The following is a 25,544-nucleotide window of genomic DNA, read 5'->3' as shown; positions in this document are numbered from 1 at the left end:
TTAGGGATGACAATTTCAATCCGCCCCATGGATATCCACCCGAATCCACCTCGCGTGAATCAGATTTTTTTGGGTGATAGTGGGTGATCGGTCGGGTGTATGTCTTAAAAAAGTAAACCCGCGGTGGGTCGAGTTGGATTCAGATTCTATGTATAAAACTCGCCTAGAACCCCACTCGACCCACCATGTAGTTATTTATAAAAGTTTTTATAACTTCATGTAAATTTTTTATATTTTTATATCTAAACTACTAAGTTTATTTTTAAAAATTAACAATTTAGTTATTATATTTAAATATTTACATTATTTTATGTTTTATATAATTAATGAATTTTATTATTTTATTATGTGTAGGTAATTTAAATATTATTTTAAAAAAAATAATAATCAGATTCTAAGTGGTGGGTACCCATAGTGGATACCCGCACCAAATGAGAGTGAGAGTGAACGCGATGCGGGTTGAAGGTAGAAGTGAGCGAAAAAAATATAAGATAGGTCGGATGATGGATGTAGTCCTCCCGAACTCACACCCGACCCATTGCCATCCTTAATTATTTCCCAAATACCCACCCGTTTACCCAACTATTACATGATTATTCCCAATCGGGTAAACATTTGGGTTTAGGGTTTTAGCAAATATCATCTATTCATCTGCCATTTCCGGAGACTTCCTCGCCAGCCTCGCCATTTTTTCATTTGTTCCAGTTTGGATTTCTCTATCGCCAATTCTCTTGTATATACCAATCCTTAATCTCTCATCTGCGGCACTTATTATTAGTAAAATCTTTCATTTCACTTAACGGGTTTTTGGATTCATGAAATTCAAGTTTGGCTTCTTTCTTGGTAATTCTCAGCCAGACTCCAAAGAATGGCCAAGTATAGATCCTTTCCACACAATCCACTTCAGCCCTTGTTCTTTTCCCGCAAAATACCCTTCACCTCTTGCCCTTTACCTTTAGAATCTCCTTCACAATCTGCTACTGGAGCACTCCCAGATGACCTAAGAGTCATGTGCTTTTCAGCATTAGAGCAGCTAATTCGACGGGGATTAGTGAATTCCGCACTGAAGCTTGTTCAGAGAATTATAAAGCATTCCTCATCGGTCCATGAAGCCGTCTCTGCTGTTGATTTTGCCCTTTCTAGGGGAGTCGAGCTCGATATCAAGAGTTATGATTTTCTTATCAGAAAACTTGCGACTTCTGGCAAAGCCAGGATGGCAGAGGCAGTTTATGTTGACTTCATATTGAGCAGAGGAGTTGAGCCGGATCATTATTTATTGAATTCCATGGTTCTTTGTTATTCTAAGTTGGGTAAGTTGGAGGAAGCCAAGTCTCAATTTGATAGACTTCTTGCAATGGAAACTATGCCTTGCAGTGCAGCGTGCAGTGAACTTATTAGTGAGTTTTGTGCACAAGACCGAGTCCTGGAGGGATTTCATGTGTTTCTTGAAGTGTGTGGTGCTGAATTTGTACTGAACCTCCGGTGCTACAATGGGTTGGTGGATGGGTTGAGCTCAAGAGGGTACATAGATGAGGCACTCTGTGTGTATGACTTAATGTGTGATAAAGGGGTGCCACCCACTATTCATTTGCTCAAAAAATTGGTTTTCATGCTTTGTCAGAGTGGGCGGGTTGAGGAGGCTGAGTTGTTAAGTTTGAACATGGAATCCTTTGGTTTCTTTCTTGATAAAGTCATGTACACGGCTCTTATCAATGGGTATTGCCAGAAACGAAGTATGAGGATGGCTATGAGATTGTTTTACAGAATGCTGAAAATGGGCTGCCAGCCAGATAATTATACATACAACACGTTGATGCATGGTTTTTTGAACTTAGGCATGTTCGAAAAAATTCCTGTGTTGCATCACCAGATGGAGGAGCTAGGGCTGAAGCTTAATGTTGTGAGTTACCAAATCATGATTAGCAAGTGTTGCAAGGTTTGTAAAGTTGATTGTGCATTGGCCCTGTTAAATAGTATGATACAGTGCAATTTAGCACCCACTGTATACTGTTACACGCCTTTACTTGCTGCACTTTATAAGGAAAATCGGTTAGCAGAAGTTGATCAATTGTATAATCAGTTGTTTGATCATGGACTTCTTCCTGATGAAGTTCTCTTCTTCACCGTAGTAAAAAACCACGTAGAAGGACATGAGATTAATCTGGCACATAATTTTGTGGCAGAAATTGCCAGAAATGGGTGTGGCATTGACCTCTCAAACATCTGTAGCACCAGTAGTAAATCTGCTGATGACATCATGCTTGAGACTGATCTTCTCCTTCAAGAAATTTTTTCACGAAACTCAGGTTTAGCTTGTGTTGCTTTTAATATATACATGATTGCACTGTGTTATGGAGGCAGACTGGAGGCTGCTTTGCTATGCATGGATAAAATGTCAAATCTTTCTCTTCAGCCTTCACTCCCAGCTTACAACTCCATGATTAGGTGTCTTTACCAGAAAGGACAAGGAGAGGATGCTAAATCCCTTGTTAAAGTAATGCAAGACCAAGGTCTAGTTCCAAGCATGTTGACATTCTTAATTATGGTGAATGAGCAATGTAAACAGGGTGACTTGCCATCAGCTATTGGGATTTTGGATCAACTGGAAGATAGTGGAATGAAGCCTAGTATCGCTATATATGACTCTATAATAGGGCATTTGGCTAGAGAGAAGAGATTACCGGAAGCATTAGAATTGTTTGCTAGAGTGCGTGAGGCTGGAACTCTCCCTGATGAAACTATGTTTGTAACAATGATTAATGGCCTCTCAAAGAACGGACAAGCAATTGCAGCTCATGAACTCTTTGAAAAGATGTTGGAGTGTGGTATTCAACCAGGCTACCGTGCTTACACTGCACTTATAAATGGGTTTGTTAAGAAAAACATGATAGCAAAGGGGTGTCTATATCTTGATAGAATGTTAAAAGAGGGATTTGTGCCCAATGCTGCTCTTTATACTTCTCTGATCAACCAATTCTTAAGGAAGGGAGAAATTGAATTTGCGCTTCAGTTAGTTGATTTGATGGAGAGAAGTCAGATTGAGGAAGATATGATAACCCATGTTGCATTGGTTAGTGGTGTTTGCAGAAATATCCGATACATTAGTAGGAAATGGCATGAATCACAAAGCCAATTTGAGAAGGCAAAGTATATGCTTTACCATCTACTCTGCCAATATACTAATTTTTCAAAGGGGAAAGATTTGAAAATTTTTTTCAGTTCAAGGAAAGAACTAAAAGTTTTTGCACTGAAATTGATCAACAAAGTGAAAGAAACTAATTTTCTTCCGAACTTATACCTGCATAATGGTGTGATTGCTGGATATTGTTGGGCAAATAATATGCAAGGTGCATATTGTCATCTTGATATGATGGTAAGAAAAGGATTGCTTCCCAATCATGTCACTTTTACTATTCTCATTGATGGGCATATTCAGAATGGTAAAATTGATCTTGCTGTTAATCTTTTCAATAAAATGAATGAACTTGGCTGTGTTCCTGATAATATAGTATACAACACATTGATAAGAGGCTTTTGTAAAGCTGGAAGACTTCTTGAGGCATTATCAGTCTCAAATATTATGCTTAAGAAAGGGCTTTCCCCTTCTAAGGCATCATATGAAAATCTACTACAGTGTTTTTGTGCAAATAAATGTACAGTCCATGCCCTCAAGATTCTTGAAGATATGCTTGCCCATGAATATATCCCTTGCGGATTTAATCTTAACTGGTTGGTTTGCATATTATGTGAAGAAAAGAAATGCAATGAAGCTTACATTGTGCAAACTCTAAAGTCACAGAGAAGAATATTATCAAAGAAAGTGTCAAAGGGACTCTTAGTTTAGTATTTGCTGTTGCAACTGGGACATTGTTGAGCTATTGACTACAAGTTTGTGCAATTTGCAAAGCAGGGATTACAATGACTAAATCAATCTGCTATCTCACGGACATGGGAGATGATGAGTGTTTCACTAATGATACATTAAATACGAATGTTACATTTGTCACTGGATTACAGTCCAATAAGCACTTTGGATTCTCCAGTTGATCTTGAAGGCTTTTATTTGATGAGGGGTTCTTCTCTAAGTTGAAGGTATACGCTTGTTGCTATTTAATTGATTCCCTAACTGCTTTGGACTAATTTTTCCTCAATATTTTCTGAAAATGGGATAGTTTGTGCTAGTGCTTTTATACGGGCTTTCTGTCTCTATTTTTTTTTAGCTGAATCATCTTTTATATAGATTTGTGAACTTCATCAGTTTTTGAGACCAATAGATTCAGCAGCAGAATCATTGTGTCTTCAGACTATTCAACACAGGTAGATGAATCATCTCAGATTCTAATTTGTTACAAATCAGTAATAGTCATCTTGGAGTCTCCAGATATTCTAAATCTATGAATTGTGGTTCACACAGGATGAGATCTTCAGCTGGCCAATTGGGTGCCTGTCAAGAACTTCAGTGGAGCACCTGCCAATAGCTTCAGCCAGTGAAATATTTGCCAGAGGCTCCACTATCACTATGATACCAAAAGCTTCCATTCTGAGAAGGTCAGTACTTACTACTTAGCAACTTTGTTGAATCAAACCTTTTCTAGCCCAGCCCAAGTAAGTTTTGTATTTTGAATTACTACAACACTCCATTGCTTGGCTAATTAAGTAATTCCAAAGTTTGATTGTAAGAAGGTCGTGATGGCATATGGCCTCTTCTGCAACTGGAAAGTTCCCCTTTTTAAAAAAACTGGAAAACAGAATACCCAATTGAATCTAAATTAGGAAGTATAGAAGAAACTCAAGAAAGTCCAAATTAATAAAGAAATTTGAAGAAAGTAATTTTTTTCATCAATACGACAAATGCAAATTCACACATGAACCTTCACTCCAATGACCGCTCTTACCCTCCTACCATCACCACCACAACTACCACTATTATCCACACATCCCCATTTATTGCTACTATCACGATCACTATCCATCCAACATATCCTTTACCATTGCTAATGCTAATCACTATCTCCCACTGTGTACAATCACCTATAAGTGGTTGAATGCTCATTATTTAGACAATACAGAATCCAAGTATATGAACTTCGATACCAGAACCAAAATTAGTATAACATAAAATTCAATTTCATTCTTCTGTTGATTTTCATAGGGACTTTTAGGTTTGCAGAAATTTTTTGTGGTTCAAAATAATTTTGTACTGTTTCATGATCAGAATTGGAAGTTATTACTATGTGAACTAGAAACTGTGACATTAAATTATTTGAACAAAGCAAAACATTTGACTTTTGGAACCAGGGCTTTATCTTTGACTCCGTTAAGTTCAGATATTCAAAGTAATAATGGGCTTGTTGCAAAAAACTTTAAAGTAACAATCCAAACCCAATGCATGAAATTCTAAATCTAACCCAATGTTTGGAATTTTTTCAGTTCAGTTTTTAGTTTACATTTCCGTTGATGCTCCCCACTACTTTTGTTGCCTGCCACTTGCATTGGTGTTTTTTATTTACAAAATTACAAATAAAAGTTATAAAACCATCTGATTTGGAAATGGTTTCATATTGTCTAAATTAGATAATTGAATTTAAATGTGTTTTCTGACTCTCCAATGAAAAATGAAATTTTGGAATATTTTAGAAAACTGGAAATGGAAGTACTCCGTAAAAAACAATTTCTATTAACCATCAAGCTCTTAGTTTCTTCAAGGGGTGGGTTGGTTATGCCGCAATTTTTTTTTTATTTTTTTATTTTTTTGGTTCCTGCCCTCATACTCCTTAGAGAACATTATAAGGCCGAGGACAAAAAATGCAATTTCATTTGAAACCAAAGGATCATGTATGCATGCATGAAGATGAAAGTTGCTTTTCAACTATTAGTGCAATTCTCTCTGTTATATGTGTGTGTGTCTTTTGTGCATTCTCTCCATCTCAAATTCCAACCACACTGCTCTTTACTAAGTAAATCTTTGTTGTTGTTGGTTTTTTTTTTTTTTCTTCTCCCTCTGGTGCCTTGAAAGAGATTTTACTGGATTTAAGAAAGGAATGAGCTCTAGTTGCACAGCCAATGTTGCATAGCGGGCAAACTTGTCTATGGTTTGAGTATCTTTCTGCACTGCTGTTGCCAGGTAAAAATCATTGTAACTGTGGTGCTTGGGACACCACACTTATTGTTGGAAGACATTTTAACTCTAATGTTTTTTGTTAAAAAATCAGGAAGCAGATGATGGTAAGAATTATACTTCAAACTTTGGTTCCTTTCTATGATCTACCTTGACATTGTAATTGATAGACCTATCAAAGCCTATAATTGATAGAGTCTGGGTAGAAATTGTAAATGAGGGAAGCGATTTGAGAGGGTTTTGGCAAAGGATCGAGTATGAATCAGTGCCGGTGTATTGTGCTAGGTGTAGCAGGTTTGGGCACACGATGATGGTGTGCTGGAAAGGAAAGAAAGGGGGAGGGGTTTTAAGGAGGCGACCGGAAGAGGTGGTGGAGTGGCGGTGAATGAGGAAGTTCCGGTGGCTGTAGAGGCGGAAAGGATGAGGCGGAGCGGTGGTCTGTTGCCGGCGTCTCAGCAGAGAGATGAGTCGGGAAGAGGCTAAGGAAGTCCAGATTTGGGCTGGGTCATAATGAGGGGCCTATTAAGGAGGGCATCTGGAAGAGAGTTGGATAATTTGGCTAATTGGAGGGGAAAACCATCACAAATTATTATGTGGATCCTGGTGGACCCAAATGTTCACACTTCACAATTTACCTTTTAGAAATTCACAATATATATATTACGAACACAAGTTTTTTTTTTTTCAAATACTGCAGACCTGCAGTCACGCAGTATTAATAAATTAAGATTTGATTATCTTGTATTGTATTTACAAATTTCTTTATGCCGTTATGTGTTTTGACTTAGAAATATAATTTATACTTTAGAAGTTTACAATTCCAATACTAAAAAACACAATTTATTTGTTGTTTAGGACTATGGTCTACCATGCAAGGTGTACTTTGGTCCATGGTATAACAACTCGAAAATCATAGGTGAAGAAGGTGGACATTGGTCCATGGTATAACAACTCGAAAATCATAGGTAGGGAAGGTATTACGACAATTATACAATGGACTCGGATTTACATTGTAAGATAGACTCGGGCCAAAATATATAATTTATATACTAAATGTTTACTATTTACATACTAAATGTTTATACAAAGAGATTTAAGTCTTAATATTGATCTCAGTTTGCATTTCTCTTTCTCATACTACTTTAATACGGGCTCTTAATTTAAAAAAGACAAAAACACCCTTAATAATTTCATATTTCAACATATTTTAAATGAAAGGGGTGATTAGCGGGATGAATTTTGACACTAAAATAATAATTGTGGATTAAAATAACAGTAACTATGGATGAAAATTGATTGAAATTAAATATATTGACAAAAATTATCATTTTATTAATACTCGTGATATCAAAATTGGTATTTGCTCGTTAATAATAATTATATGTTTAGTGCTTACCCAGTTACCCCAACTAAATAATACGGAGTAAATTTTAAATTCCTTTCCCCTCATCATTCTTTACCCAAAGGACTTGAATAGGCAATGCTCTGCTTTATTCTCAACTCTCCAAAACTATCCAGTCTCAGTCTCTGCGTGGCCATCCGCAGAATATTTTTCCGGCGGCTCTGATTTTCCGGCGATTCTCAGGTGACACTTATGGCCGAGTTAACCTATCTTCCGGCTCTGTATTTATACATGGAGCGATTTTTTTTTTTTTTTTTTTTTTTTTTAAAAGTTAAAATGCATATTTACGCTGGCATCTGTTTTCCTGCGTTTAACATTTTACACTTCTTTTTCTTTCACCGTCCAATTCTTACCTTGGCCTTCAGGAAGTTGATAATTTTATTTATTTATTTTTTCATTGCAGTTTGCGGCGATTATTTTTCTAAATTGGTTTTAGGCACAGTGAAGCCTTTGAAAGAGTAATTGATTGTAGGAAACAAAAGGGGAAAAAGACAGTAGTAATAATAATGGCGAAACGGAGAAGAAGAGGCATGGCATGTCTGGTGCAGGACGTAGGAATGTGAAGTGTGATACCAAAGATTCCAAGTTTGAGAAAATCTCAACACAGGTGGATGCTGATTATATGCTGTATTTAGAAACCCTAGACAGTAGCCAAGAAAGTGGCTTTGACAGGGAAGATAGTATGGATCATAATGATGTCAATGATAATGATGTGGACCCTCAGTATAGGATCTTTTTGGATAATACTGTACAAAAAGGGACAGCGTATGTGACTACACTTGAGGATAATGGATTGCCCTTAATTCTGCACTATGAAAAAGAAGAGGTCATATCTAGTGGTGAGCCTACACTTGAGGAGAATGGATTGCACTTAATTCTGCACTATGAAAAAGAAGAGGTCATATCTAGTGATGAGCGGAATGATGTTCATAGGAGAAAAGTGAAGAAGACTAGGAAAGGAGGTGATGGAAAAGATTTTGAGGATCTTACGGTAAAGAGCAATGTGGAAAGACCAAGAATTTTAAGGAGTGATGTGAGGAATTGTGAAAAATCAGTGCTTGGACCATTGAATCCTGTTTCTATGGGGAGAAGGCAGCCTATGTCTGGGAAACAACACAAGTATAATATGAAGAATAACTCAGATAAAGAGCAGAGAACTTCAAGTATAGGCGCCGAGGAAAAATATCTAGACAAAGATTATGCTCTTTTCCTGCAACACATGCAATGTGAAGGATACACCTTGAAGGCTTTATTTCCAAATAACCAGCATGTGGAATATGATCGTGATGATTCTGGAGATGTTGAAGTCCTTGAAATTGATTCCTTTACATTTTGCCATGGGGGAAGCTTCAATCCATGTGTCCCTTCAACAGATTATTGTGAGGTTGTTTCCCCCTGCGTCATGTCCCTCCTATTCATCCACTTATGACTTTCTATTTTTAATTTGAGTTACCCTTGAATTATTTAGGTGGGCAACACACTGTATGAAGACTCTCAATTTAGACAGGAGATAATTAGTATTCTTAGGAGGCCCTATGACCAAGCAGAATTTGAAAAGCTTTTGCAAGATGTCAAAGTTCAAAAGCCAATGGATAGAAATTTGGAGTTACGCCATGGGAGAGATAGAAGCTGCCCATCAAATAGAATTGGAAAATCTTATCTTGATCACTTTGATGGTAAAAAAATTATGTTTTGCAAGTTACTTGTCCAGATCTGAGCAATTCTCTTTTTGTTTTAAAGTTATGCGAACTACCATACCGTATTACCATATGATGATTTCATTGTACATGTGGATGTAGTCTCTGAGTTCATGCAACAAGAAGCTCCAAATGATATCCCTCTTCATAGTTGACAATATAGTTTTTTGACATATGCTAATTGACGCATTCAAGTGACATTGATCCCACTGAAATTAAAATATTGGGGTCAATATATAAAAAAACAAAAGTCTAATTGTCTAAATAAGGAAGAAATTTTAAATCTTAGCTCTTAAGGGTAAAATGAACACCTTCATCAATGAATTTTCTTAAAAATCATGTTGATTGTTGAGATACTTTATATTTCAATGCCTTAGAAAATAATATTCCGTATTAAGTTAAGCTGTTGATCCTACTGAATTTCATTCCTAGCTCTGCCACCACATATGCTCCACAAATTTGGAACCATGTGCACTTAAAAATCATTGTTTGTAATTTGATGTTTCCTTGGTGTAGTTTGATTAAAGTCGGCTTTTAAATTAATTCCTGAACTCTTTTTGTCATATCTAGGGCACTTAGTTCCTACTACAAATTTTGCTTGAGGAAGATATGAGATTCCACAAATGTGCTTTCTTCTATATTCCCTCTATAGTAGCTTAAAGTTCTAGTTTTGGTAGAGCACATAGTTTTTTCATGCCTTTACATGCATATAATATGGAGAAAGGGAAAGAAGCCACTTTTGTGCCCTGTTGCATTCTCTGTCGTTCTCATTCAAATACACGGTGTGAAGCTTGCACATTTTTACACGACTCCTTTAATTTGTTTAGTTTGGTCTATGTTTCTTACAGGGTGAAATGTGCTTGATTTGAGTTTTATAGTTGTAGTTTAAGTGTGATTTTGTTTCTTGTAGTTTCTCTAGTATTTTTTTTTATGGAAAATCATTTTCCATCTCTTCAATTGGTGTCCTTTGTCAAGTTGTTTTTTGTTATCCTTGTTATGTACTTTATACTTTTATGCCTTCTTCTAACACTTGTGTATATCCACTCTATATTCCTGCAATACTTGAGCATTTATATTATCTTTATCTATCTTATCTTGAGAAAATTAAAATTGTGTTGTTTAAAAGATCCAAGAATGCCTGCATTGATGTATACCTTTTCACACAAACATGCAGATTTTAACAACAAACTTGAAGAAGTGAGTCCTGACAAACATAAAATGTTGAACATCTTGCGTGGATTTTTCTTTTGGCTACGGGTGAGTGGCATTTTTTCTGCACTTTGTTAATATACAATAGTGATTACGAATTTTATGCAGATAATCTCCTTCTTTATGTTATTTTATTTTGCTTGAGCTTATAGTTGTAGAGAGAGATTTATTTTCAATGTGTATTTTCATTTTCAACAAATGAAGAAAATTGATAAAAGCCATGTATGTACTCAACTCTTTGAGAAAAAGGAAAAGGGTATCCTTCCTTCCTGATGGTATGGTCCTCATACAATTTTATATTTTAGTATGCATCTATAGTTTTTGGTGTGAAGCTGCTGCTGAGGATGGGATTCCTTAAAAGACGGATTAAGAATAACACTAATGCTTTATGAGAGAATGAATAAACAGACTTGAGCCTTACTTCACATTTTAATTTGGAATTTGTTCCCATTATCACTTTTGTCGTCACAATATAATTAATGCGGGTGGGTTCAACTATTGCAGAATATGACTAAGGAACGAGCGTTCAAGCCTTGGGAGGACCCAAAATGCCTTGCTGTTATGCCTGGATCTTGCTAGGAGTTGGAAATACACAAAAGGTTGAACAACTTCCTTTTTGCAGCATATGCAGGAATGTGGCAATTTATATCGTGCACCACTATGTACGCCCAGGCACAAAACGCGCGCATTTCAGGCTGACGTTACTCTATCTGTCCGAACAGACCAAACCCCATTATGTATATTTAGTTAAAAATTTATGTGTATTGTGTTACGAGTTTATGTGTATTTAGTTAAGAGTTTATGTGTATTATGTTAACCAAATCCCATTATGTATATTCAGTTAAAAGTTTATGGTTTTGTATTGCGTTATAAGTTTATGTGTATTCAGTTAAGAGTTTATATGTATTATGATAACCAAATCTCATTATGTGTATTCAGTTAAAACTTTATGTATATTATGTATTATGTTAGATTATGGGTATCCTGTTATGAGTTTGTGTATTATGTTATGAGTTTATGTGCATTCAAAACAGAGGATTTTTTTTAAACAACTTAATAAAACAACGTCATTTTGGGAGGTACGGGCGCACATTGTGGTAGTGTTACTTTTTGAGACTTAATGGCAAAAGGCTGCTTGTTTGCTCTACTTTTTCTCTTTAAATACTAGGGAGTATTTTGTATCCAGAAGCAGAAGAGAGAGCAATGAAAGTAATTTGTTTATGTTCTTTTGGTTTTCATTTTATGGCCGGCCAGCCACATCATGACTGCAAAATCCAACACAGATAAATACCACTACAAATCTCAAGATTCAAAGAAACACAGGCTGGAAGATAAGCAAGCAAAAGCAGAAATACTACAAATTTGTATTTGCTTTCTACAATTCAATTCAAACGACAATGTAAACTAAAACCTTGCCTGCCTAATCCTCCTCCTACAACCTAACCCTCCTAAAGTATAATAAGCTAAGCCTACCTACTACCTACAAAAATTGTTTTGTTCTGCCACTATTTAACTACAACGCCTCATTCTTACAACATTGGGAATGGGACTCTTCTGAAACATCATAACTTGTGCTCATCTCACTCGGGCTGCCAGTGCCTGTGGATGAGGAATCTACAGCAGTCGTTCTGTTCCCGTGGTTTATTAGCCGAATGGGTTTGATCAGCTCATCAAAATCATCATCATCAACAGCAGCAGCAGCAATTTGCAAATGCAAAGGGCCACCCTCCTCACATCTTTCCACATTACTCTGATCAATTATCTGCTGCTCTTCAACATTGGCATCTAACCTAATAAACTCAACAAACCTGCCTTCTTTAAAGAAAAAGTCCTCATCAGAGGACTTATCCTCTGATACAGCTCGTATGCACTCACTGATATCAATATGCGGAGAACCAAAATAACGACCTCGATCATTCTTCTTTTCATTACAAGCTAATGCTCCCCCCCGTCTTATTCCCTTCCTTCTGTTTTTTGGATGGTGAAGCTTGCACTTTGAACCTTGAAGGCAATTCCCAGTTGCTTCAAAATCAGGGCAGACATATGTGTGTTTCTTCCGGCACTGCAAGTTTAGACATACAATCCATTTCACGAGTTATAATATTAGTGAGTTTGTGTTTCTATATATGGATACATCATACACACACACACAATGTATAGTACTAGTATAACAAACATGTACACACACACACACAAAAGTGATCCAGATGGAGGGAGAGGGAAGAGAGAAGGAGAACATATGGAGCCTGGCAGAAGAGGAAGAGGGAGACCCAGACGAAACGTCGTAGAAATTGAATCCAGTTACAGCATCAAGCAGGAAGAGTTGGAATGAATTATTTGAACAAACAAAATATACAAGGAAGAAAGACTAAAAACCAACATATCTAAGTAAAACTGAATATTACTATTGTAACTTATTGTTCTTATATCCAACTCAAAATGTGCTACGCATCTTGTTGTGGCCTACTCAAAATGTATACTGTTGTAACAAAAATATATTAATATAATACATATTCGAACGCAGTCACACATGCAGGCATATATATAGTGCACAACAAGGCAATCTATATGCTTTATTAGGCCACAACAAGATGGGTAGCACATGCTAAAACTATTTTACCAAACATAGAATTTCGCTTTAAGACCTAGTTAAACAGTTAAAAGTCCTTCAAAAAGCTAAAGGTGTTCCCCAAACAGTCCCCCTTCGTGTAATGGGGCAACTTGTAATCCACTATAGTATTGTTCTTTCAAAATGTTCCTTGCATCCCCTTCTCTCCTCTTTTTTTTTTTTTTTTTTTTGAGTACCCCCTTCTCTCCTCTTAATCTCTTCTCTGTCCACTATGAATACCTAAACTGATAAATTGACCATGATTCAATATTATGTAGAGGTCAATTCTTGAATTGACCTCTAGAGTAGGTGGAAACATAAAACTAAACAGAATACCTCATTTCCATCAGAACAGTAACCCCTGAGAAAACCTTCACAAACAGATGAATTTGGATTCACATTTACATGTCTATAAGGACAACTCTCATTAGAGCATAATCCTGTCAAAAACACTCATTAGTACATCGCACAGTATAACCTTATTGGTTCATTCCAAAATTTAATACTGCAATGCCTACCTTGCAAAAAATATGAGCAATCTTGCATTCTCTCAGGAATGACCTATGCATGGAACAGTATGGGAAAAAGCTTTTAAAACATCATCATCATCATCATCATCATCATCATCATAATAATAATAATAATAATAATAATAATAATAATAATAATAATAATAATAATAATAATAATAATAATAATAATAATAATGATAATACCTTGTGAGTCAATTTGCAATCAAGATTGGAGCATGACCCACTCAGAAATTTGGTGCAGACTGCGATTTTAGAGGGATCATGGATGTAAGGACATTTTCCATTATCCTTGTTACATTTGCCAAACCTAGTGAAAAACTGGCAATACTTCTTCTTCTTGGCCAACCGCAACCTAGCAGTGTGCAAACTCCATCGGACTTTCTGATTTGCCAGGATGCGGACTCTTCTTTTTGGATTTCTGACCAACTTATTCCCATTGCCAATGCGCACATATCTATGAAAACATTCCAGGAACATAAAAACCAATCCAAGGCAAAAATCAACACATTCCAGACAACATGGTTAATCTTTCACCTCAGTTATTTTTACTGGAACTTACCATTCAAATAGAATGACAAATTGACAATTGCAAATAAAATAATGCTATTCTTATGTACAAATAAATTTTCTTTTTAAATTTAAGTTATTTAACTATTTTGTCTAGTAAACCAGACATGGCTTTGACAAGTTAAACGCATACACACACACATACAGCCTATACCAAAATTGACGAAATCAGCACTTGACTTGTATGAGGTGAAATATCTAGGCATACTTACTCATCATTACCAATCAGTAATCTCCTTGGAATATAAGATGTCTTTGCATTACTCTCAGATTGGGGAACATCCTCTGCTAGTTCCTCATCTGTAAATGTAGCACGGAAAGAGGTTATGGAACCAAGTTCAACATCAAAGAATACTCAACTTTCTACAATTTTTGTTTTTGTTTCATTATATCAGCATAAAGGAAGGAAAGAAACAACAATAGAATTTGAGAAGAGTTAGACAAAACAGAAGTTAGAAGAAAATCAGCAAGGGCATGAAAAGCTTTAAATATTTCCTATTCAATTTAACTTTTTTAGAGGAATCAAGGTATTAGTGTTTGTATTCTGATATGTCACACCTAGTATTTGTGTGTGTATACTATTCTTCATTTATAGGGTAAAAGGATTCTATCTGGGGGATACTTCTCCATTAACATTTTGGTCAATTCCTTCAGACCAAAGAATAGCTATTCCAAAGGGGAAGAGGGGATCCAGAATCCCATTCTGAGGCTTTTAGGAGACACCCAACAGAGGGATTGCAATTCCATTCTTGATGAATTCCACGAATTTAGTATAAATCACAGTTACACTAAATTGAGTTCAACCATTTTGAAACACCTAAAATAGTAATAGGCTCAAGTAAATTGAAGAGAATATAATGAAGCTCTATGTTTATAGGCATATCTCTACATGCGTGATACAAAGTTCAAATATACCAGACAGATTTCATCATTTCAAAGCACCCTAAAATGGTAACAAGCTTAGGAAATTGGAAAGAATATGATGAAGCTCCTCTGTAGATAACTAATCCAATGCATAAAATAGGAATGGGCTACTAATTGAACATAAATATATATCAAGAAAGATTTTGGCTACAATATTTTGAAAAACCTACATAAAAAGACTTCAGCAGTTATTCACTTATACATCAGTCAATTTAATTCTTACTGCATAAAGTCTAACCAGCCAACTAAATAAATGTCATATGTGGGGTCACATAACACCTAAATAGAATTTTATATATATATATATATATATATATATAGAAACCAAAAAAAATAAAAAAATAAAAAAACAAAATTATATGATTCTCATGCTGAAGTACTTCATAATGTAAAAGAAAAAAGGAGATAAAAAGCATATTCGGTAAATCAGGATCAGACCACTTGAGATCCTCTGAAGTGTTTTCCCCGTAGGATCCATTTTGTAGCGTTCTGAACCAATACGGAAAATCCTCTCTCCTGTAAAATAGTACAGATATCATAATCTACACATCTAGATAATGCTCATTAAATAAGGAACTGGAAAAGAGAGCAAATATGGAAGTGCATAGACCAAGATTTTCAAATATCTAAAAATATGTTTCTGACCATTATATATAAATGCATATGCCACGGCAGGATTAAGGACACGCCTACCTGGGAGAAGCATAACACTATAACACTTACGAGAAACATTATTTCTGCGATTCGAATTAGAAGGGGCAATACTGTTTTGTCCCCTTTTCCTCTTCTCTGCAGCAGCAACTGCTAGTGTAGCTTCCTGTAGATAATTTTTTTAATGTACAACTTGAGTTTTAAGCAACTAGAAGCAGACAACTGTATTTGAACTCTGCAACCCTATAGACAGTTATACACACACCCAGACACAAAAGCCTGTAGAATGCTGCTAGCAAACCTGATTAGCTTTTCTTGAGTTTCTCTCAATAGATTTTGACCACTTCAAGCTAGCGCCACAAACACTCAATACTTTGGACCTTCGCAGAGAGAGCCCATAGGCCGATCTGGTGTAGACAGTATCTCTCTTTCTTGAGAGCAGTAGCCTTTGCCTAAAATAGAAAATATGCACTAAATTTAAAACAATCTCTAAGACAAGAAACAGAATAAAGCAAAACTTGATATTCTTTCAACCTGATGGTAGATATAGAATGATCATTTGGAATTGAACCTAAGCTCTGGACAAAACTCCTCAAATTTGTAGCTCTTTTCCATGGAAACATGTAGGGTCGAACTTTATGATTAAAAGAACTACCATCTTCCCTTGATGATTGCGTACCATTTAATGTCCATACCAAAGAGAACTTTGAACGGTTATGTGCATTTGGTAAAACTGCACAAAAGAATTCCATTAAACTATGCTGATCACATCAATGGATACTTTTTCAATAAGTACCAAGTTAGAATTTAGAAGAAAAAAACTCTGGCTTAGACATATAATGAAAACATTGATTAGTCAACAAACACCTTCGGTCTCATGGAGTCCATAGTTATGCTTTTAACCTACCTTCTTCCCTCGACTATAAAGTATAAAGAATACATTTCAATTTTAATATGAAATCCCCTTATTTTAAACTAACTGTTATTGTGTCAAAATACAATTTCTGGAAGCAATGAGGAAGAACACCAGTTTCTTTTCTGCATGTGAGATAGAATTGAGTTGAGAATATGAATTGATTATGCATCACAGCATGAGTGTTATTTGAAGCATTGGGAACATGTTCAAATCAAACTCTTATCAGCTCTACCAGTGTTCAACAAGCCAAGTTACGTAAACAAAAAATTGGTACAACCAGCCAGGTATACTGTGTACAGAACCAAAAACTAATAAAGCATGCAAGTTATACTTTCTTTTCTGCATGTGGAAGTGGAACAGAATTGACTTGATATGAATCAATATCAGTGTTATTTCAAACAATATGTACATGTTTCAATCAAATTGTTATCAGCTTTATTGGTCTTCAGTTACATGCATCAGCTGCAAACAAATCACCAAACCAGGAAAACCACAACATAACCTTAAAATTAGTACAATGAAAGAGAAAGGGTCTATAGGGAATAGCATGTGCATGTGTTGCCAGAAAATTAAAGTTAAGAATAATTGAGATCAAATAATATAATAAGTAGTTTTTGGTGAACACATTCCTACCAGTCTGCTTCTTGGTAATAGCCTTCTCAGCAACCTGCCTCTCTGAGTTCAAGCCATCATCAACAACAGCAACTCCTTGTTTGACATGGTTTTCTGTTATTGTCCGAACCAGCTGATTTTTTCTCCTTTTATAATAGCCATCAGATGATGACGTTGGGGTAGTATCTGGAGCTGCAACTAGTTGATTTGATCTTCGCTTCAAATATAACAACTTCTTTCTTGAATTGCCTTCATCTGATGTGTTCTGGGTTTCTAATTTGTTGACTGAATCAGCTAGACATTGAAAAGATTTGGCAGCATCCTCAGAACACTTTTGCACACTCATTACTGCTGTCAATTCCAACCCATTCAATTCCCTACCAAGGCTACCACTTCCAGACTGATCAGCTACTGGCAAAGGCATTGGATTTCCTAAGTTGTTACTAGTGCAATTTAATGGCTTGCAGTTGAGCCTCTGAGAAAGAGTATTAGATCCAGAAGTTTTTGTGCAACTTGATGGATCAGAAGCATCCACCACATTATCACTTTTGAACTTCTTACCACCCTTTATACTTGAGGAGTTCAGTCTATAAACAGAGGAACTTGAAGCATGGTATCGTGCCACAGTACCAGTGTGTGAAAGATTTCTTACAAGACTATTACCCTTGCGAATGTAAGAATTACGGATGTTCATAGTGTCATTTGGTGACTGACTCCGTGGAGGAATGGAGCTGACTATAGACACCGAACCTGTGACAGAAGAGGAATTACCAGTTCGATGCCATGTTCGTGGTTTTGCAACATGGGTGGGTAGGGCAGCTTTCCTTGAAGTGATAAAACTTACTGATGAACTGCCAGAGTAACCCCTGGGGAGAACAGAGCTCATTTTGTCCTTACTCAAAATTGATTTACTTGGCACAGATTTCAAACTTTGGGGTGGTTTAAAAGTGTCTGGCAGTGATGATGAAATGGATACTGTTGATGGTTTATAACTGTCTGGGGGTGAAGGTGATGCAGTTATTTTCATAAGATGATTTGTACTAATTGCATTAACTGCATAACCATCAACTTTAGAATTGTCTGAGGATGTTTTCACAGAAAAAGATAATGCATCGCCAGAAGAAACCATCAGCTCATTATCAGTTGGTTCTACCTCAGAATCAACTTCATTAGATACTTGAAACGGTGATGACTTTATAGTTGAACTGTCAGGAATAGGACCTGTCATTTCATCACTGAAATTTGAAGTAGATAAACCATTGCGGCATTCACTATCTCCTTCAGTCGGCACCATACCATCCATAGAAGAGGTAAACTTTTCCTCACATATCTTGGTTGCCATACCCAGAGGATCATCCTGATCATTGCCCTTGGACACAACTGAAGTAGATTCCTTTTCACCAGCTCCCATATGAGAGGGGAAAGATGGCACCTGCTCAAGTTTTGACAAGTCCCCCAAAAAGCCATCTCCAACAGATTCACCCAAAAATGATCCTGGATTAGTACTATTATCATGCAACGTGACCATTGGTTGGATACATGGTGACAGAGCAGCACAACAATTTTCTACTTGAGACACAGTGCATGTAATAGCATTGTTTCCAATGGAAAGCTCTTGTGTTGGTGGTTCTGACATATTAGCTTCATCAAGTCCCTCAAAAGTTTCAGAAAGAATAGTGTGACCCAATGCAGGGGAGCACTTCCTTTTCTTTAGATTCTTGGGAGTAGTAACATATGAACCAGTTTCAAGACCCCCTCGTACTGAAATGTCATTCCCTGAAGATCCTTCATGTGACTGGCCTCTATATGAAGAGTTGTCTCCATTTTCAGGAGCTGTAACTTTGTATTCCTTGACACAATTCATTCCCTTACTCAAGTCTAGAGGGCTGCATAAATTTATGGGTGTGTCACTTGTCCTCGGACTGGAGAAGTTCAACTGAATATCCCTTGCTTTCCTCTTCCTGTTAGCCTCAAGTGAATATTCCCTACCCAAGCACAGGTCATGACAATCTTCAACACCAATCGAAGGTAGTGGAGAAACATTACAACAGCCTATATCAGGAGATGCTATGCTACCATCAGCACCTGATTTTCTAATAATATCATTGGGAAAACAGCTCTGAGAAACACTTATAATCCCAGTACAAGGACCACTAACATTAGAATTTGTGCTGGTACTGGAACAAGGGTTGGAGCAACTCACACTTGACAAGCCTTGATGAACTATTGTTTTCTCAGCACTCAATGAACAGGCATTACTGACGTCTCTGACCAAGAAAAAACTATCTGGAGGCTCTTTACTTATACCATCTGTATGAGGAATAGTCAAACTATTGATGAATAATTGCTCAGAACCCGCATGCAGATATCCCACATCAATAACATTTTCTGGACTTTTGGAAAATCTCAGAAGAGACTCTGAAGCTGCACATGCATCTGCAGTTACTGACAGTACGTTCATGCCATCCTTATGAATCATGGTTTCCTCAGAGCTTGAGATGTGAGCACAGCCATTGTTTTCTATTGAAAGCATATGCCCAGTAGATTCTTGAACAAGATTGGTTTCAATCATCAAATCAGCATTCTGGCAAGGCTTCTCTTTATAATCATGTTCCTTATCAATGCTTGAGCCAGTAGGGCTCTTCTGTGGTTCAACTATACTTGTCTCAGAATTGAACAGAGGATAGTTTTCAAGTGATCTGCTTTCTGGATGAGCATGTTCATTAATCTCTGTGTCCACTTGGCTTTTGGAAACAGCAATTACAGACAAACAGGTCCTTTTTCTCTTAGAGTTGAAAGGCCTACTAGAATCATCTCTAGCAGAGTCAACAGGCTCCGAAGATTCATGAATCTTGTTAGTTACTGGCTCTTCATTAGAAGAATGCGCCAACACAAAATCCTGCACTTTATTCATACCATGAGATACAATTCTCTCCTCTGCATGTATGGTATCATCATCCAATTGAGAGACTGATGACGGATTGTTTGAAGATCTATCTGCACTAACAGGATTAGCCCCAGACTCTTTCTGCAACAAACTGGTTTTCTCCATGACAGAGGTCATAACTTTCTTCTTGTACCTAGTTTTTCTCAGAGGACTTTCATCATTTCCAATACCATTTGTACCCCGATCCGAAACCATATTCTTCGTAGGAGTGCAGGCATTGTTGATACTAGTAGATGCCTTCTCATTGCCAGAAACATTATCCTCCAACTCCCTTGAATCTTTCTCAGAATTCAATGGAAAATCTGACCCATTTGCTGAATTTTCACATTTGCCAAAATCTTCACTTGGTGAGCCAGACATCCTAAGTCTCCTAGCCTTAGGAACTCTAGGTGTAAGATTCTTATCAGATTCAAGTGCTGGACTGGATGGAGCCACAATAGCCTTTGCCACAAGTGCATTAGATTTAAATGAAACATCAAGCTCCACAGGACTGCTCTCCCTCTCCTCAACTCTTTTACCAGCCCGTGCATTACCATCTTTCTCCTTTCCCCTCGAACCAGCTACACTTGAATTATCAACAAACCCTCTTGAGTAATGGCGGTCCTGATTTCTAATCCTATTATTAGTCTTTCCTAATTGTATCCTAAGGGGTGCACTCCTTTTCTGCATATACTTGTTCCTAGGTGACCTACGGAATTCTTCTACACCCTCTCTCACCCTACTGCTAAACCTCCTCTGATCATAACCATAGCTGCTATTATCTAAGGACAACCTCCTAGACGAGGAGTCTAGAACATCATTAACATCTGGATAGCCCCATCTTAGGTCTTCCTCTCTGTCATCCCTAATATGAAGTCTATGTTGGATTGATGGCCTCTGGAATCCCGATTTAAATCGGAACTTATCAACATTATCCTCGTCATCAAAGTCACTATCTTTGCGTCCCCAGAGCGAATCTTGATTGGTGATAGAGCGGTTATCTCCGAACCCATTGTTCTTAATAACACGATCATCTCTTATGAACCGAGAATTATCAGTCTGCTCATTGAGGGGCAGCAAAAAAGGGGTTTGGCGGTGGTGAAGAGGCTGAGACGGCGGAAACCTAGGGGATAGGTCCGACCAGGGCTCTAGAGTTGGGATAGAGTGGGGTGTAGGTGGGGAATCGCGATTTTTAACGAAATCGAAGAATTGGGGGTTTTCGGGGTGGAAGGAAAATCGGCGGGGAGGGGGTGGAGGAGGGAGGCGATGATGGTAATGGCGAGGTGGCGGCAGTGGTGGGTGAAGATTTGGATGAGGCGGCGGGGGCGGCGGGCGGTGGTGAAAGCAATTGGGGGAATCGGGAAAGTTCGGAGGAGGAGGGCGTTGAACGTACCTTTGGCGGTGATGGAAAGGATCCATTCCGTAAATTACCCAATTGCGAAAACCTTCTTTCTCTGCAAAGCCAAGATGGAGAGAATTACATATGCACCAGTATTACACCACCCCTGCTCTCACCATGGAATCCGTTTTAGAAGCTCAAGAGTATTAACTTCATATAAATTGCAAAACTATCCTCCTCAATATTTTTAATTGCGATCACCTCCCCCATCTTTTATTCCATTTAGTCAACGTAAAATGACAAGTCAATCGCATTCAATCTCACGTGAAGGACCCATGTGACAGCCCGCCAAACAAAAAATCATATATGAACCATAAATTTAAAAAAAAAAAAAAAAAAACAACAACAACAACAATTATAATTTATTCGATTTGTATAAAATAAGTTTGACAAATATAATTTAAATTACAAGAGAATAAATTAGTAAGAATATTAATTATATTGTTTCATTTGTCGAATATTGATTCAATAAATAATGCATATAGACTAACATATTCCTACATAATAATATTCTAAAAACATAATTTGTCGAATATTGATTCAATAAATAATGCATATAGACTAACATATTCCTACATAATAATATTCTAAAAACATAATAATAAGTGTAAGGAAGGTTACACCCAACAATCTCCTAGGTACTACCCTCCGACGTACCCTTTCCAGCCCATGCCAGGAATGTATCCGATTCCGCCCCTGGCCTCTGCCCCGATCCGACCAGAGGCAACGGTGGCTGCAACTAACGAGATTGCCCGTCCAGAACTCAGGCGGGCACAATCGGAGAGGAGGGCCCCGCCTGAGCGAGGTGTTGACCGGTCTCCCTCAGTTTCAGTTCGCCGCCCCGCTTTATCCTGGTTATGCCCAAACCCCGCTCTGGCAGACCGCCGAAGGGGCGAAGCCGCCAGAACCAGTGCATTTGACCGGATAGGCACAACCGTTCATCAGCGACTAGGATCAAGAGAGGAAGCGCGCATGTCGGTCGATGAACCGGAAGCTAGCGGTCATGGGGATTCCAGCGAAGTTAGCTCTTCCCGATCACGTCGAAAGAGAGGAGTTCAACTGGATCGCCAAGCGACCATTATCTCCAGCACTGATGGAGCAGTTTCGAGAAGAGTTCAACAGGTGGAAAAGGGAACAACGGGGAACCTGAACCAGTGAGGTCGATATGCCTCTATTACAAACCCCGTTCACCGCGCAAATAATGGCGGAACAATACCCTATCGATCTGCGTGTCCCCGGCAACAAAGACTATAGCGGTAAGACTGACCCCGACGAGCACATCAACACATACTACGGTAATATGCTTATGATGGGAGTGTCCGACGCTATAATGTGCCGAACTTTTTACTCCACCTTGTCAAGAAAAGCTGTCGAATGGTTCAACTCGTTAGACCCCAGGTCAATAACTAGTTTCTCTGATCTTGCCCGCAAGTTTGTACGACGCTTTGCCACTTCAAAAGCGGTTAAGAAGCACTTTACCTACCTTGAGGAGAAGGGTCAACGACACGGTACGTGAACCCTTGTCGGTGTTCCTGGATCGATGGAAAGCTTTAATGGCAGAAGTAGAGCAACTAGACGATCGAACGACCATTAACATTTTACACTCGTCACTACGGGAGGGGGCTGCGTACCAAGATTTTATTTTACACTACGGGCGGATCGATGAAAAGCTTTAATGCTTATTTAATTTTCCAAAAAACAAAGATTTACTATGGAGGTATGTTTGATAAAGTATAGAACATATACAAATGGAGGTATGTTTTAGATTAGTAATACTTATTAAGGAATAATAATAATCAGCTAATTAGGAAATAATAATACTTATTAAGGAATAATAATAAAAATCATTTAATAGAAAATAAATAATAATCAATAATACTTATTAAGGATAATGATCAATGATATTTTCCTTTTTTCTATTTTCAGTCAATTAGGAATCCTTCTCTGTTTTCTTTTTTATAATAAGAGCAATTATTTACTCGAATTCAATAAAGGGTTTATTAAATGGTAAATTTATTTTATATATATATATATATATATATATATATATATATATATATATATATATACTCGATTTACTTCTATTCAGACCCATGATCCCCTTTTGTTTCCATGGATAAGCAGAGGAAGGTTGTTGCACTAATGCAGTATAAATACCCTGCCAGTCTTCAGGGAGAACACACAACAAAAACACATTCTCTTCTTTCTCTTCATATATTAAGGAAGTGTTTTTGTGGTAGCTATGGCTATGATGAATAGAGGAATGGTTGCATTTGGGGTTATTGTAGCAATCGCATTCGCATGTTTGGGAGAGGTGGCAATAGTAGAGGCCAAATTCCTTAATCCATGGCCACCTTCTCCGCCACCATGCAGTGGTGCAGGTTGTCTGCCGCCACCCAGATCCGGCCGCTACCGCAGAGGTTGTAGTCCGATCACTCGTTGCAGAACAGATCCTCCTAATCGTAAGCTTTTGGGAGATGTCCACCCACCAACTTCATCTCGGATTTAGTCATGTAGTATATGTATCAGCTCCAAATATATAAAGAGAGAAAGCGATCCAGACAACTCTTTATATAGAGAGAAATGGAAACGACTTTATTATGTGATCGTATTAATAAATAAAAACGAGTTGAATTACTTGTATTAATAAATAAAAATGCATCAATATTGATCTCTTTTTTCAAATACTGTCAACAGAAGGTTTAAGGTCTCATTAGCTGCAAACCTTACTCAAGATTTTATATGCTAAAGGCTAAGTAGGGATGATCGCAAAGAGGATGAGAGAATATATTTCACATCCAATCTGACAAATGTGATTTTTTTTTTTTAATCTGAATTAGCTAAGAGTGTGGATCTAATCCAATCTGATTTATCAATAATGGATTGGATGATTTGATGGAAATCCTATGACGGAACATAAGTTTTTAAAAATAAAATAAATTATAATATGAAAAATTCAAGCATTTGAAAATCAAAATGACGATAATTTTTCAAACATCACATTTAACCCCCAAAAAATCCAAATATCCAATTATTTAATTTTAGAAAAATGTAAATGCTTAATTCAATAATTGAAATTTAATATATATATATATATATATATATATATATATATATATATATATATATATATATATATATATATATAACCCAATAGGGTAGCTCAAGTGTCAAATGAGCTCTCTTACCCGGGTTCGATTCCCACAAGTGACGATTTCCTTTGTGCCAGCTTCTATGCCTCACGGGACAAAAAAAACCAAAAAAAAACCTGGAGCACAAGGTGGTGTATATATATATAAGAGTTCTATTCACATAAAGATAGTATCAAATAAAAGGAAAATGTTTTTTAAAAATGACTTATTTTCCAGAAGTCATTTTACGGGTTTCCAAACGGACCCTTAGGAAAGTAGATATATTTTGTTAATTAGAAATAAAAGAGTTACCTAATAAAATACAAATCTTAGATATTTTGCAAAAAGAATCCCATTAATATTGACGTTGTTTTTTAATGATGTGGTATCGTCTCCTTCACCACCGGTGTATAACATCTATACATCGACAGTGCATCAAATATTAATCCTAAGAATATTTGAAATATATTACATTTACTTTTCATATATATCCAAATCCATGTATAGTGATATCCGTTTCTATCAAGATTTATGAGTATCCATTTATATATATTGATTGATTTACATCAATATCAATTAAATTATACAAATATGGTATACATTTATTATGAAATATATTTTTCCCCTTTTCGGGTATTTTTTTTCCCATTTATTTTGTGCTAATAACCAATTCTAACGTGTAAATATATATATATATATATATATATATATATATATATATATATATATCTTAACTATAATAAAATTATATGGTTTGGGAAGTAATTAATGTTACAATTAATGCCACAACATCCTTTATTATAAAATAAAAATAAAAACACAAAATTTGAAAAATAAAATAGCTATATATT

At 36.8% G+C, this 25,544-nt stretch overlaps 3 protein-coding genes across 7 annotated transcripts; 2 read left to right on the top strand and 1 right to left on the bottom strand.

Moving 5' to 3' along the window:
* The first annotated feature begins 565 nt into the window (after positions 1 to 565).
* LOC109170149 (pentatricopeptide repeat-containing protein At5g62370) lies at positions 566 to 6,463 on the top strand. Of its 3 annotated transcripts, XR_002052358.1 has the most exons (6): positions 566 to 3,347; positions 3,911 to 4,092; positions 4,241 to 4,317; positions 4,415 to 4,548; positions 6,017 to 6,124; positions 6,213 to 6,463. XR_002052358.1 is itself a non-coding variant. In XM_019319136.1 (1 exon), the coding sequence occupies exon 1, from the start codon at positions 869 to 871 to the stop codon at positions 3,842 to 3,844; it is 2,976 nt and encodes a 991-aa protein (XP_019174681.1). In that variant the 5' UTR covers positions 566 to 868; the 3' UTR covers positions 3,845 to 3,902. The 3 variants fall into 3 exon arrangements, 1 of the variants encoding a protein (XP_019174681.1); XR_002052357.1 differs by lacking the exons at positions 6,017 to 6,124; positions 6,213 to 6,463 and having other exon boundaries at positions 4,415 to 5,656; XM_019319136.1 differs by lacking the exons at positions 3,911 to 4,092; positions 4,241 to 4,317; positions 4,415 to 4,548; positions 6,017 to 6,124; positions 6,213 to 6,463 and having other exon boundaries at positions 566 to 3,902.
* A 1,110-nt stretch (positions 6,464 to 7,573) lies between these two features.
* On the top strand, positions 7,574 to 14,673 carry LOC109170150. Of its 2 annotated transcripts, XR_002052359.1 has the most exons (7): positions 7,574 to 7,703; positions 7,957 to 8,346; positions 8,419 to 8,904; positions 8,989 to 9,196; positions 10,392 to 10,474; positions 10,931 to 11,061; positions 14,662 to 14,673. XR_002052359.1 is itself a non-coding variant. In XM_019319137.1 (6 exons), the coding sequence occupies exons 2-6, from the start codon at positions 8,056 to 8,058 to the stop codon at positions 11,003 to 11,005; spliced, it is 1,143 nt and encodes a 380-aa protein (XP_019174682.1). In that variant the 5' UTR covers positions 7,574 to 7,703; positions 7,957 to 8,055; the 3' UTR covers positions 11,006 to 11,221. The 2 variants fall into 2 exon arrangements, 1 of the variants encoding a protein (XP_019174682.1); XM_019319137.1 differs by lacking the exon at positions 14,662 to 14,673 and having other exon boundaries at positions 10,931 to 11,221.
* Positions 11,735 to 21,686, bottom strand: LOC109170148. Of its 2 annotated transcripts, none has more exons than XM_019319134.1 (10): positions 17,259 to 21,686; positions 16,244 to 16,442; positions 16,011 to 16,161; positions 15,752 to 15,875; positions 15,497 to 15,574; positions 14,347 to 14,434; positions 13,751 to 14,021; positions 13,553 to 13,595; positions 13,371 to 13,474; positions 11,735 to 12,488 (listed from the first exon to the last, which is right to left on the bottom strand). In XM_019319134.1, exons 1-10 carry the CDS (start codon positions 21,580 to 21,582, stop codon positions 11,940 to 11,942), a joined length of 5,931 nt encoding a protein of 1,976 aa, XP_019174679.1. In that variant the 5' UTR covers positions 21,583 to 21,686; the 3' UTR covers positions 11,735 to 11,939. The 2 variants fall into 2 exon arrangements, with proteins under 2 accessions (XP_019174679.1, XP_019174680.1); XM_019319135.1 differs by having other exon boundaries at positions 15,782 to 15,875.
* Between the last annotated feature and the right edge of the window lie 3,858 nt (positions 21,687 to 25,544).

This window comes from Ipomoea nil, unplaced genomic scaffold (genome assembly GCF_001879475.1).
Source record: "Ipomoea nil cultivar Tokyo-kokei standard unplaced genomic scaffold, Asagao_1.1 scaffold3321, whole genome shotgun sequence".
In the NCBI taxonomy this organism is placed as follows: Eukaryota; Viridiplantae; Streptophyta; class Magnoliopsida; order Solanales; family Convolvulaceae; genus Ipomoea; species Ipomoea nil.
The sequence above is the reverse complement of the archived record's forward strand: the minus strand, read 5'-3'. Positions and strand labels throughout refer to the sequence as shown.